Consider the following 15,022-nt stretch of genomic DNA (forward strand, 5'->3'; position numbering starts at 1 on the left):
TCACATTCACTTATTAGGCAAATCTTCTAACACTTGGGAAGGGGCTCTCAGCCTCGTACGGTTTCTGTCATCTCTGCTTCTTGAATTCGTTCCAAGTTCTCTTTCTGATCCAATGGGAGCTCTTGGCTCCCGTTCTATTTAAAGGTCTTTTTCTGTAGTCCACGTGCTGCGTCGTAGGATTGTGTAATTGGCGGTTGTTTCTTTCGGGCTCAGAAACCATTCCAACAATCATCTAAAGGAGTCATCGACCTACTGTTGTACCAGGACTTCTAAAGCTGAAATGATAGAACTACCAGGAAAGGGGTGGGTGGGCCAGCTTGGACTCTGGTATGAATAACAACAAGCAGATGAGTGCTATTTCTTTGCCAGCTAGTGGATTTGCAGTCTCTGTATTCCTGCCCGTCCCCCCTCCCGCCCGACACATTGGAGACATTAACCTCACAAGTAATATTGTTTATGTCTATCTGCATCGTTCTGTGACTGCCACAGAGCACTCCTAATTTCAGACGTTTACAAAAGATATACCTGTTAGTCCTTTCTCCATGTGCTGGCTCACATCTAATGGCTTTATTGTACACAGTGCACACCACACTCTGTAGAAACCCCCAACTAGGGATTACCTCGGATCCACTTGGCAGTCTTCTTCTGTAGTTCAGCCCCTACTGATGGATCTGTATAAAGATTGCTCTGTTTATTAAAGGTAAAGGGACCCCTGACCATTAGGTCCAGTCATGGCCGACTCTGGGGTTGAGGCACTCATCTCGCTTCATTGGTCCAATTCAGGTTGGTCTTCAAGTGTTGGGTCCTAAAGGTAAAGGACCCTTGACCATTAGGTCCAGTCTTGACTGACTCTGGGGTTGTGGCGCTCATCTCGCTTTATTGGCCGAGTGAGCCGGCGTACAGCTTCCGGGTCATGTGGCCAGCATGACTAAGCCGCTTCTGGCGAACTAGAGCAGTGCACGGAAATGCCATTTACCTTCCTGCCGGAGCGGTACCTATTTATCTACTTGTACTTTGATGTGCTTTCGAACTGCTAGGTTGGCAGGAGCAGGGGCCAAGCAACAGGAGCTCACCCTGTCGTAGGGATTCAAACCACCGACCTTCTGATCGGCAAGCCCTAGGCTCTGTGGTTTAACCCACCGCGCCACCCGCGTCCCATATTCTGTTTATTACCATACACAAATTCCCTCAGGCCTTACTTTGCTGACTCTTATTAGGAATTTACCTAATCATGCAAATGCTCAAAGTGTTGGAAGGGGGCAGGGGGGTGCATGCAAGCCCCGTCCTTAATATCTTCCTGTGCGTTGCCCCCCAGTCCCTGGGCTTCCCCATGTTTGTATGGAGAAGATCTGTAGGAAACCTCTGTTTGTGTTTGCTTGATTGTGTGTTTTTGTGAGTAGACTCCTTGCAATCAGGGAGCCTGTTTTATCAGAGGATTCTACTTGCCTTCACGCAAGCATGAGTAAAAGCCTCCTGCAGACCTTCTGCTCCCACTGCCAGGGAAGGTTGACGACACCGTGGTGTACACTGGGGTGCTGGCGGTGGAGCTTGTAGAGTAGGGGTCAGTGCGTGAGACGAGAAGCAAAGTAGACTTGTTCCCATCACGATAACCCATGATTTAGTGTGAACTCCAAATGCATCTTGACATGCAGAATTTGTCATGGATTATTCTATGATTATGAAATCTTTAAGGCGTCGTCTCCCGTACTTTATAATGGGATATATACTTCTGTTTCCTGAATTAAAATTGAAAATGCAGCTAATTCTTAAAGCTCTTAGTGAGCACAAGAATAGCCACACTTGGAGGAGGTCCTGAGTTGTTGATCTGGGCCTTCTTCCTGGCCCCCTCTGACTTCAGGTAATTCTGCTATGTGTCTCCATCAGAAGTCACTTCACATGCAAAGACACAGTAAAACTAATCACCTTCAACAGAGGCTGATTGGAAGGAGGTGAGACTGGAGCAGTGAATTACAGAAAAGATGTAGCAGGTCGCCAGTTCTTTTGGTGAAAAGTTGGGCTCACAAAAGTCTTTCATTATTTAACTTGTGTGACATGCTGCCAGTTCTATGGCAGCACATCAGCGTGCCTCAGCACACAAAGCATGAGAGGTGCTCCTCAAAGCTTTGAAATTGGGAAACTACCTTATACAGAGTCAGACCATCCAGATGACATTCTATTACATCTTCCATAGTTTCTGTGCTGTAGGGAAGTATTGTAGCTTCTATAGCTTTTTTTTATTATTTTTATCCCCACTAGTGTTTAAAGCTTTTCAACTTCTTCTTCTTCTTCTTCTTCTTATTATTATTATTCTTATTCTTATTATTACTATTATTACTATTATTATTACTCTTGCTCTACGACTTTTATAGCACATCATACCTATCTTCCTAGAAACTTGTTTTGTCTATTGCATCTGTCGGGTCTCGATGCCACAAAACTGTTCATGTTTCAAAATATTTTTCCTTCCAGAGTTCTGTGACGTATAAGAAATTCACTGGAAGGGCAATACAAAACAAGAAGGGTTTGGTTCATTTAGTAGATTTCCCCCTGCTCTTGGTTTTGTGGCATGCTGTCATCTTATTTCATGAGCTAATGTTATTTTGAAGAACTCTGTGTATGGAAAATCCTACTTCAGTATCAATGATTTTGGGGGTCCTACTAGTTTTTTTAATTTGTTGCTTGAATACTGAATTGATTCCAGGGCATCTGCTCAACTCTTGGGGAGGCTCTAACTGTATTTCAAAAGGCTGCATTTAATTTAAATTTTTTATTGGTTTTTTCCCCTAGCCTAATTTGGTTGGCTTCTGATCATAAAGCAGAATACAAGTTTACTCTGTTCATGCTGCTGGTGTCACATGTTGTTGCTGTCTTTTCTCTTTGGAAGCCTGCTATTTACTTAAATTTATGTTCCCTCCTTTTGCCATAGGCATACGTTTCTTCTTCTGTCCCTTACAAGTGATCCCACTGAAGTTGGGAATCTGCTTGCTTATTTTGGAGGATTTATTGCACACTTCTTATTCCTGTTTCCTTCTCTTAAAGTAGTCTGGAAGTTTCGTCTTCACACTGCTTCCTCTCCCTGCCCTACGTCCTCTCTCTCTTGACCATTTCATGAAGTGGCAGGATGTATATATTTATAAATTTTGGGTCTGGTGTTGCTTTCAGAGAATTTCGGAAGCTCTTAAAATTTGGAGAGTAGTGCTCGCTGCCCAATGATGTGGCTAGGCTGGTGCCACTACTTTGGTCCTTAAATGTGCTTAATAGAGAACTCTCTCTCTAAAAAGAAATACAAGAAATACCAGTGAAACTCACCTTAAGAACTAAAATTGTGGTCTTACCTAGGGGCAGGGCCATGGCAGACTCTTTACATGAGTAAGTGTCTCGGTGCCCTAGTGTATCCATTTAAAACAAACTAACAAATTTTGGGTACCATGATCCAGAGATCCTTGGAGAGCTGCTGCCAGTCTGAGTGAGTTAGATAGGCCACTGGTCTGACTTGGTCTTTGGCAGCTTCATATGTTTGCCCAATGAAACTATCAGCTTCTGAGATGAGTGCATACCCCCTGAGCATGGCTTCTTGGTCTCTGCAGTATCTTTGCTTGGTTTATCAGCTGGCATTTTTCTTTCTCTTTCGCAGACATTTGGCTTATTGTGGTTTAAGGCAGTGTTTCCCAACCTTGGGTCTCCAGCTGTTTTCAGACAACAGTTCCCATCATCCCTGACCACTGGTCTTGCTAGCTAGGGATGATGGGATTTGTAGTCCAAAAACAGCTGGAGACCCAAGGTTGGGAAACACTGGTTTAAGGTATGACAGTGCTGATGAAGCATCTCTTTTGAAGATGAGAAGCACTAACAGAAGTTCTAATTATTATTAATTTCAGTCCATGACAGACAGCTGGGATATTCTGCCCTCCGGGATGGGAAGGCAGCCATTTGGATGGTATTCTGCTTTAAAAAAATTAGGAACACTAAAAAGCCATACGTGATCTGGCGGAGTAGTGAACTGAGCTGGTGATCTTCCTGGCTGCATTTGGTTGTTGTGTAAGTTGGGGTGCTTCTGAGTTTTGTAAGCCATCTGGCTCAGTAGCTGTTTTAGCATGGATGCTGGTAGCCACAGCTGTTTGTCTAGCTGCTTGACCCTTCTGCATCCTCCTTTGGCAGCCCCATTTGGAGAGTTTTCTTGGAGTTCTGAAACTCTTCTTGGAGCACAAGGGGGATAAGTATGGTAAACCCACTGGAATTTCCCCCCAGGTCCCTTGTGTCCATTTCTGCTAATTAGGTCTGAAGAAGGTCTGGAAGCTATTGTGAACTGCTCCACCTCCTCCTCCTCCTCCTTCGGCATGCTCTAGTCCTTACACAAGATGTTTACAGGCCCTGTCAGATCCCTACATGAGGGAATCTAATCTGCCTGCTGTTCCCCTTCTGAAGAACAGCACATCAAAGAAATGGCAGCCTGTTTGATGTGTCTGCTTGCCTCAGAGAATGCACGTAATGGATTAGCAGCAGCTGGAGGAGGGGCCTGCTGGCTCCCAACTATTGCATACAATCTCATCTCTTGGGGCTACGTTTGTGTCATCTTTTGCAGAGGCTTGATCAGGGAGACACAGTCTTGGGATATTAATGCCCGGGCTATCCAGATTTAGAGGGGCGGCCCTTTTAGCTTATCTATCAGATCCCTGCATTCTTGTGTAGCCTTGCATGTTAAACATGTCGGGAGGAATTCAGCAACATGCTGTTACAAATGTTCCATCAGGACATGCATTTCTGCTTGTCCAATGGAATAATCTCCCCTCTCCTCCCCCTCCCTCGGGGCTCCTCTGGGGGTTCTCCTGCCTCCCCCCCCCAAGCAAATTGGGAAGGTGTGGGGTGCGAGGGGAGAGGGAAAAGCCTTGTAGTTCTAATGAAGGTCCTTGTATAGGCTTCCGCTAGCAGTGCCAGTTAACTGAATCCCAGCTTCAGACCTGACTTTTGCAGAGAACTGTCACCTGTACGCCATACTGCTCTTGTAGCTTTTTATTTTGGGTTTGAGGAAGTACCCACCATGTCTTTGGTATTCTGAACATATCACGTGGAAGTTATTAGCGTAAGAAGAAAATAACGGGAAAGTGGAGTAAGGCAACTTGAAAAGGAAGGACCTTAGTTTAGAATGCTTTCTTTGCAAGGTACGGTTCAGGGAAACAGAGTATGGAACATCAATCCAAAGAGTGTTGGAAACCTGTTAGATAGAACTCCTGCTTTGAAAGCAAGAAATTACGTAGGAGACAAATCTGCTGTGGGATGTTTCTTGCCAGAAATCCTCAACGATGGCTAAACATTGGAATAGTTAGCAGTGACACAAGCAACTCCAAGGGTTCCATTAGCAGCAGGTTATTTAAAGCATCCTGAAGAAAATTCTGCTGTGTGACCTTATCCTTAGCTCACCTTTCTGATTTGCACTGCTTCTATAGAATGAAATTGATTATTACACAAATGTCATGCTCAGAGAGAAGGCTTTTTAGGAATCCTGCAGCTCCTCTTCTGTGCTCACAGGTTTGTCATTGGCAGGGTGCTCTTTTGAGCTTGACCTTGACATTTACTGTTAAGAACTGTTATTGTAGAACTGTCCTGAGTAAGTTCCAGTTTCCAAAGCCTGTAGTTTAGGCATGTGTCATTCTTCTCCTTTTGCAGGAGCATAGCTTCACATCTGCCAACATGAAACACGTTCTGTATTGGAAATATTGGTTAGGTACCACTCAACCCTTAATGTTGGCATGACGCTTTTTCTGTTTCACCAAATGCTTACTGGTCAAACAGGAAATGGTTTTCTCCATTTGAGTGAACTGGGCTGCTGCAAACTATTCTTCCCCAACTGCTGGAAAAAATTGTGGGTAGAATTATTTTGCTTTAACCATGTAGTTGAACGGAGGTGGAAGGCGGTGAGAGAGTTTGAAGAGACATCTCTACAAAGATTGGGAACTTCCTTATAAAACCCATTTTTTGTTGGATACTAATGGGAGTCTACAGTATGGTCCATTATGTGTCTTGTTGGCAGTTGCTGTCTTCTTGGAGAATGAACTACGGGTTATTATGTAGGACATTTGCCACATGACTTTATGTAGGAGGTGTGAATCTAAGAAGGTGTGCTATTCTACTAATTCCTGCCCACCCTTCCAAAAAGAAAACCTTCTTAAAATCCAGTCCCACTAGGCTTAAATCTTGTTGGTCCTTTCCTTTCAGCCTTTCAGTGCTAACCATTCATTTTGTGGTGCTGGTGAATGTAACATAGAATGCCTTTGAGGCACTCTTATTTTACTGCCTCGACCAAGTATTTTTGTTTGGTGCCTGAAATCTCATAATTCTAAACTGAACTTGGGCACGACAGATTCTGCTTCAGGAAAGAGCAACATTCCATCTTCCCTAGGCCTGATTCAGTCCTAAACAGGAATTGAGTTGGAGTTCGGAATGAAGTCTTCTTGCTGGGTTTTGGATATACTTTTCTCTATTCCTTCTGTATAAATTTGTTAGCAGCAATAGCCTTCTTCCACAGGCAAGTATCCAGTAGGCAGGGGTGCAAAGCATATTCACAAATGCTGGGAGTACCTTTAGGCTTACTAATTTGCCTTAGCCTTTAGCTCTACACCTTTTTTCTACAGTAGGGTTGCTAACCAACTAGAAAACACACACATACACACACGGCCTTCCTTTCAATGTCAGTTGCTACCGCACACAGAAATCAACAAATGAATATTTTAATAATATTTATTTAGAACATTTATTAGCCACTCAGTCAACTATGTCTTCTGGTGGTTCACACAGAGTTAAGACAATAAACACTTACATATTAATTAAAATATTAAAGAAAATAGTTTCCTGCCTAAGAAACAGAACAAACATCAAAATATCATTTAAAACCTAATCAGAAGTAATCTGGTCCAATGTCAAAAAAATGAACTTCTAAAATGCCTGGGAGAATAAAAAGGTGTTCAATTTATGCTGAAAGGACTTTAATATAGGTACCACCAGGCAAGCCTCAATGAGGAGAGAATTTAATATTCAGGGTACTACCACCACAAAGGCCCTCCCCTTAATATCATGGAGAAAAGCTTTATCAGCTTCTAATATATTCAGATAACAATCGAAAAATGACAGTCACGGAACCGAGAAATTACACAAAACAAATAAAATACCATTAAAATCCCTGAAACGAGAAGTAATCTACTAGAAATATTATCTTATGGAATTAAACTAAATAACATAAATCAAAAAGTTTAAGGAAAAAATTAGAAAAACCTAGAATTGAACAAAGCCTTAATGGGATGCCGGCTACAAACCTCATTTCACTGAACTATTCAGTTTCCTCAGAAGGAGATAGAGAAATCATAAATCTTAAATTATTTTAAACAAACTCAAGAACAGGGCTGAAATGCTCCTTTGGTCTAGATGTTACTGCTGAGTCGCAGAAGCACCGCTCTAGTTGCGGACTTTTCAGGGTGCGAACGGCACCCCGGAACGGATTGTGTCCGCAACTAGAGGTACCACTGTACCCATAGCCACAGCCATACGCCCCTGTTTGAACAATAAAAAACCCAGAGATTATGAAACCACCAGATTCACTAAAATGCACCCAGACATCAGCGTAACATTCTCCAACACTACCGTAGGGCCTGCTGCAATGTCCTTCCTCCATTCTCCGTCCTTGATGTCTCCTTCCGTCTTTCTCTTTCCTTTCCATCCTCCTCCTCCTGCCTCACCCATTTTTGTACATTTCTTTCTTTGGCCCTTTCATTTCCTAAGGGAAACGTAAACTGCACCGTGGCAGCCATAGAGTGGTTTCAACTAGCTCCTCCCTCTTTGCAAAAACTGAGGGAAGTTATCCAGAGGAGACTTGTGTGTAGGCACACAGCTGACCCCTGAAGCTCAGCCTTACAAGCTTTCTTTCTTTCTTTCTTTTGTATCTAATTTTTATTAGTTTTCTTTTCTAACAACAAGTATCAAAATCATTTCCAAACATACATTCTACATTTCCCCCCCGCTTCCCATTGACTTCCTTCAGCTTCGCCCTCTGGCTTGTTACATTAAATGATACAATCTGCTATTCCTTATCTGTCAAAATGTTATTACAGTGTTATTCCTCATGCATTTTGTTAAGTAAAGTTGTGAATCTTTATTCAAATCCTGCCACCGAGTCCATTTCTTTCAGTTGTTTCTTCAGATAGTTTATGAAAGGTTCCCATTCTTTTTCTAAATCACTATTGTCTTTTTCATGTAGCTTATCCGTTAGCTTTGCTAATTCCATGTAGTTCATCAATTTTTCCTGCCATTGTGCTTTCGAAGGTATTTCTCCAGTCTTCCAATTTTGTGCTGTTAGGATTCTTGCCGCTGTTGTCGCGTACATGAATATTTTCCATTTCTCTTTTGGCAGTCCTTGATCAGAAATACCTAATAAAAATGCTTCTGGTTTTTTAACAAACATCAATTTTTCAGTTCGTTATGTATCATCTCCCAATTTTTTTTTTATAATACTACATTCCCACCACGTATGATAAAAGGCACCCTCCTTATTTTGAATTTGGAGGAGTTTGGATTTGATATCCCGCTTTATCACTACCCTAAGGAGTCTCAAAGTGGCTAACATTCTCCTTTCCCTTCCTCCCTCACAAACACTCTGTGAGGTGAGTGAAGCTGAGAGAAGTGTGACTAGCCCAAGGTCACCCAGCAGCTGCATGTGGAGGAGCGGAGATGCGAACCTGGTTCACCAGATTACGAGTCTACCGCTCTTAACCACTACACCACACTGGCTCTCTTGTGTGCAGAGCCACTCTTTTCTTTCTTTCTTTCTTTCTTTCTTTCTTTCTTTCTTTCTTTCTGGCTTGAACTCAAGTGGGGCTGCAAAGGAAGATCCCCGCCGAAGGCAGGGTTTGCAGACACCGCCAGTCAGCTGCAAGCTCCGCTTTCAGTAGGGGTCAGCTCAACTTGAGTTGAGCGAATCCCAGTGGGACTTGCATTGAGCACCAAATTTAAAAGGCACTGAATACAAGTCCCAATTCTCAAGGAACAATAGGCAGTGCACATTAAGGCTCCCAATGTTCCTCCAGGTCTTTGCCTGTCCAGCACCTGATGTCAGGTGTGTGGCCCGAGGGAAACTGTCTTTTGGGCCAGATTAGGAAGAGGGTGGTGCTGTGGGTTAAACCACAGAGCCTAGCACTTGCTGATTAGAAGGTCGGCGGTTCGAATTCCTGCGATGGGGTGAGCTCCTGTTGCTCGGTCCCTTCTCCTGCCAACCTAGCAGTTCGAAAGCACGTCAAAGTACAAGTAGATAAATAGGTACCGCTCCGGCAGGAAGGTAAACGGCGTTTCCGTGCGCTGCTCTGGTTCGCCAGAAGCGGCTTAGTCATGCTGGCCACATGACCCGGAAGCTGTACACTGGCTCGCTCGGCCAATAAAGCGAGATGAGCGCCACAACCCCAGAGTCAGTCAAGACTGGACCTAATGGTCAAGGGTCCTTTACCTTTAGGACCCAACACTTGAAGACCAACCTGAATTGGACTCTTTTGCAAGCTGAGTCAGGTTGTATGCTGTGCTTTAAGATTCATTCCCTGATGCTGTGTAATACAGTTGGTTTCAGTATGACTCTTTTCTGAAGCAAACCTCCCCCCCCCCCAAAGAAAAACTTGAGAGAAAATAGTGGTTTGCAAATTGAGCGTTAATACTGATAGATGTAGACTGGGCTTGGAATATCCACATCCATAGGATATTTGGATTGGGACAGACTTGGAAAATATCACAAGATATAGATATATATTTTGGATTTGGGTCAGACAGGTTGCTTTTCCAATGGGCTTGAAGCCAGCATAGAATTATCTTAATAGGGCATGCCTGCTTTCCCTTTCCCTTGCAGGGTATACGTGGAGCAGCCCTGTGAGACCTCCCCCGTCTGTATTTACATGCGAGATGAGGTAAGTCAACAAACCCTCTTCTCAGCCATCCCCCTTCATCTGCCACTGAAAATAACAAAATATACCCTGCACAGCTTTCCAGCCTGGAAAATGTGTTCCATCTCTGGGCTTGCTGAAGAAGGGAAATGGAAGAGCTTTGGTCTCTTCAAAGCTTGACGTGTTTGTGTGGGGGAGAAAAAAAAAACCCTCTGCTGGAACATAATCACGGGTCGCTCGGCACAAGCCTCTGAGCCCGTAAAACATTCTCAATGACCTGTCTGTGTGTTTTTTTAAGTTCTTTTAAAGCTCAAGAGTCACAACAGTGGTTTGATTTTAATAAATATTTGCTTTTTCCATGTTTTGATCTCTGCAGCATTTTTGTTTTTGTTTAATACTTTATATGTCAGCATTCTGGAGGCTCCCCCTCCCCCAAATAAATAAACAATATCCTTCCCCTGGGTCTGCATAGATCACCCGTATGCTGAGACTAAGAGGGGGTTGACATTGATTCTGCCATCTTGCAAGGGCACAGGGTGGTTGTTTGCCCTTGCAGGGTGGGTGGCGGAGGCAGTTTATTTTTTCTGAGCTTCCTTCTGGATGAGAAGTTGCCCCCTTGAACATGAATTTGGGAAGTTGTTTAATACCAAGCCAGAACAGTAGTTCATTCAACCCAGATTTGTCTACTCCGACTGGCAGTGGCATCCAATGCCTCAAGCAACACCTGCCTTTCTGAATCTTACGACCCAAGAATCCTTTCTTTCAAGGGTAGCAAACTTGTGGCCCTGCAGATGTTGCTGCACTCCCATCATCTCTATTGGCCACGCTGGCTGGGGCAACATCTGGTCGTGGGTTCCCCATCCCTCTTCAATTGGAGATGCCAAGAACTGGACATGGGACCTTTTATGCCTGCAAAGCTTCCCTGACTCCACGCTCAACACGTTTAAAATAGCATAAAGCAGCTTACAAGTATGACAGAGTATGTGAAGTAGCCCTCAAATTATTCCTCGGTGTCAGTTCTGAGCGTTGAGCCTCTTCATAACTGAGAAGCATGTCTGCCTTCATCTCTTTTGCAGGTAACTGGGAAAACTGCTTTGGAGAAGACAAGTCTGAAGTCGCTTGGTCTGACAGGAGGCAATGCTATCATCAGGTTGGGAGAAAGAACAAACTGTCTTCCCTATTAGTGCGCTTTGCTTCCCTCTTTATTTATTTATTTATTTATTTATTTTGCATTTAAGGATGCATTTAAGGAAATGTCCATAGACCAATATTTGTGGTACTTGATAATGATTGGATTTTCCTTTTTAGGAAACAGCTGCTTAGATATACTCTCTGTAGCTGCAGCTGCTGCCACTTACCCCCCAATTTTGCTGGGAGGAATTTCTTCATAATGGCTTGTCTGCTTCACTCAGGAGGAAGCACTGTGAAACTCTGAGCAGAACCTTTAGCTGCTTCTAGCAGACCATATATCCATGTTTTGCAGCATTCCAGCTGGCTGGAAAAGTTTGCCTTCACTGGTTCCTGAATATGTTCTCCTGCACCAGGAAATTGGTCACCTGTTGCCCTCCAGATGTGGTCGAGCTCCAATTCCCATCAGCCCCAGCCAGCAGTGGCAGTGGTCAGGGATGGTGGGAGATGTGGTCTCTAAAACATCTGGTTCCCAATCCCTGTCTTATACACCCCTCCCTATAAATGGAGATAAGCAAGAGAAGACTAGCTTCACATGAGATGAGATTGATAAGGATGTAGGGCAGGGTTTTCTTAACACCAGTGGCCATATTGTATATCCCTGTGAGTTTTTCCTGGCTCTCTTGCTTTTTTCCTTTTGCCAGCAGTGAAAAACTTAGTCTTCCCATCTTGCTGATGTACTTTTTAACATGAATCTGAAGTTGTTCATTTTGAGTTTGCTGTCTTTTAGCTCTTAAGACATACAACACTGACTATTTGTGAACCCTGAAATAACTAATTTGGGGGGTTGGTGGTGGCGACGGCATTTCTGCCTCCTCCATGCAGCTTCAGGTATTGGAGAATGCAACACCTTAGTACAGTGGTACCCCGCAAGACGAACGCCTCGCGAGACGAAAAACTCGCAAAACGAAAGGTTTTTTCATTTTCGAGTTGCCTCGCAAGATGAATTTCCCTATGGGCTTGCTTTGCAAAACGAAGCTTGCCCCGCAAGCTCCGGGGACAGCGGGTCTTCCCCGCTGTCCCCAGACCTCTTTTGAAGCAAGGGGCGGCGTGGAGAAGCGATCTCCCCGCAGCCCCTTGCTTCAAAAAAGGTCTGGGGACAGCGGGGAAGAAGCGATCTTCTCCCTGCAGCCCCAGGTCCGGGGACAGCGGGAAGCGCTTCCCGCTGTCCCCGGACCTCTTTTGAAGCAAGGGGCGGCGTGGAGAAGCGATCTTCTCCCTGCAGCCCCAGGTCCGGGGACAGCGGGAAGCGCTTCCCGCTGTCCCCGGACCTCTTTTGAAGCAAGGGGCTGTGGGGAGAAGCTATCTTCTCCCCGCAGCCCCTTGCTTCAAAAGAGGGGACAGAGCGGCACTTCCCCTCTGTCGCCGGACGGTCTCCATAGGAACGCATTAATTGATTTTCAATGCATTCCTATGGGAAACCGTGCTTCGCAAGACGAAAAACTCGCAAGAAGAAAAAACTTGCGGAACGAATTAATTTCGTCTTGCGAGGCACCACTGTATCTGAAATTAAAATTTCAGGCATGACACTCAAACCCTTGATTAGGTCTTCCAGTATTTACCTTAGTCACACACCCTTAGCCTGGGACATGTGGCGTTGCTCCTTTCTCATTATCGTTCTGCGAGCCACTTCATCATTAAAGGAAAAGATTGATTCTAGTTTTCCTGCAGTGGGCTGACTACATAGTTTCTGTAGGGGAGTGATATTTTTCCTGTGTATGTGTGTACATACTTTTGTCTCCTGACCTACTTTCTGGACTGCAAGATAGGGATACTCTTGTTAATTAATAAATCTGTATGTTGTGATTTGTGTTCTGTTAGTTCAGGTCACTTTTATTAGCCGTAGGCTCTGACTCGTTTTCCTCTCTGTCCATTATGCAACTGTTCAAAATGGTGGGATAGTGGGTAGGGCTGGTCTCTTTTCCTATAAGAGGCTCAGTGAACTTGGATTGCGATCTGCAACTTTTTAACCTTTCCCTTTATGTCTAGGGTGGTCAAAAAGAAGTCCACCACCTCTGGCCACGCAGAAGCTGGAAGTGGTGAATATCCTTCTGAAGATCTGACAGCAAGGTCACCTTCCAGCGAAGCTGTGCCACGTACAGCTGCCTCCCCAGCAACTTCAACCTGCAGCGATGAGGCTGTGTTTGCCAGCAATAGCACCGATAAGCAGGACAGGAGTGCAGAATCTCAGAGCAGCTCAGGGACCTGCCATTCTCCTTCGATGCCTTCCCCATTTGTCCCTTTTGTAGGTGGTGGCCAACGTCTGAGTGGTGGCTCTTCTGTATTGGATATGCCATCGCCAAACCTATCAACATCTCTATCCAGTCCTGGAGGGCCTTCCAAGCCAAAGAAGCTAAAAAACAGTCCAGAAAAGCTAAAGGAACAAAAAGAGGTAGTGGTTTGGCTTTCTTACAGTGTTCTGGGGAGGCGGGATTTTCTCTTTGCTTGTCCTCCTTTAGCACTGGCTTTTGAAGAGATGGAGGAAGCGTGTTAGAGTTCCACTCCCGTAATCCTACAGTAAACCTCTGGCCTACAACCTCTGATGTTGACAAACATCACATAGTTTGGGCAGAGTTTGATCTTTGGCCTGCTTGACCTGATGTATTAAGAGTCAAAGTGGAAGAAGTTGGTGGGAAAGCGGGAATTTTTAGCCCTTATCTGGTGCATTTGAAATCCAAGTTGTTAGGAACCAGTGAAGTTAGGTGAAAGTGACAGGGCTGAGTCAAAAGTGCAGCACAGATCTTAGGGATTTGCTGTGCAGACTGAAGGATTAAGCACAGAAACTGAACTGTACATTCACAACCAGTGGCAGAAGACTATGAAGCTAGTTGCACTCTTCTGCTGAAACTGGAATGGATCTTGATTTACTAAAGCTTCCTCTGGTGTTGTCTCCTGTTCTCTGAATGGATTCCATAGTTGAGAGGTTCTTTGACTTCCTTAACTCAGCAGGACTTCTGCTGCTTCACAGCTTTTCTAGCATCCAAATGCATCAGGAGGGGGAAGTAACCCTGAGATCTTACTGGGGTTGCCCTCCAGAAATGAGAGTCGTGTTGCAGCGACTGCTATTATCCTCTGGTTTACTATAGTTTAATTGACTTTGCTACATTTCTCTTCTGAAACCTTCCTGTTGTGGAATTCCTGAAGTTTTGGTCTCTTGTGACCCTTTTGACTGAGCTAGCCAAGAGAGATGAGTAAAGAAAATGATTAGGAACAGTAAGTGAAACAGCAGTGAAATTTTAGGGAAATTGAACCAATCCTTCCCCCTGCCCCAATCTAAGCATAACTTTCTGATGTGTTCAGGATATAATTTGCCCTCGGTCTTTTCCCCTGTGTAGCTTCTGATACAGAGAGCAAACGTTTCCCTGGCAAGGTGATACATACCTATGAGCACTCATAACTGTGTGGTCCTTTGTGACCTCTGGTTCTTGAGTGTGTCACTGAATGCTGCCCTACCTTGTTGGCATCCAAGACTAGAAAAGGACCATGATTTAATTCTTGGGGATGCAGCTGAAGGGTTGGCTAGTTTTGTTCAGTTCTGATACTTGGATTGAGGCCAGCCTTAACTCTTCTTACATGGTTTTGCCTGTAGCTAAGGAAACCTCCTGTTCAACAAACTCGTATAACGGTACGTTTTAGAGGAAATTATTAGTTTACAAAGCAACATTCTGCAATCAGATGCTTGGTGTCCTTATATTCCCATAAGCAAAATAAGAACAACTTTGTAAGCAAGTAATATTTGAACAGATTCAACATTAATAGGGATGTGAAGCTAATTTTTTGCCCAGACAGCTCGAGTAACGATTACGTGTTAGGCAAACCTGCCATTAAAAATGCACGAAATGGATGGCTGCCAAAGACCTGAGGTCCTTATATTCATGTGACAACAAATCTGTGGGTCACCATGCATACCAAGTAAATTGGTCTTG

The 15,022-nt window shown here is 44.2% G+C and overlaps 1 protein-coding gene across 2 annotated transcripts in view; it reads left to right on the forward strand.

The window, feature by feature from the left end:
• Nucleotides 1–15,022, forward strand: part of ASPSCR1 (ASPSCR1 tether for SLC2A4, UBX domain containing) — a 64,974-nt gene that overhangs the window by 16,305 nt on the left and 33,647 nt on the right. For both annotated transcript variants that reach the window (XM_083487030.1, XM_083487029.1), the window contains exons 5-7: nt 9,875–9,932; nt 10,985–11,058; nt 13,086–13,488. In XM_083487030.1, the coding sequence (XP_083343156.1) occupies nt 9,875–9,932; nt 10,985–11,058; nt 13,086–13,488 (535 nt within the window). The remainder of the gene's footprint in view (nt 1–9,874; nt 9,933–10,984; nt 11,059–13,085; nt 13,489–15,022) is intronic.

Source organism: Podarcis liolepis (genome assembly GCF_965112155.1).
Source record: "Podarcis liolepis genome assembly, chromosome: 2".
In the NCBI taxonomy this organism is placed as follows: Eukaryota; Metazoa; Chordata; class Lepidosauria; order Squamata; family Lacertidae; genus Podarcis; species Podarcis liolepis.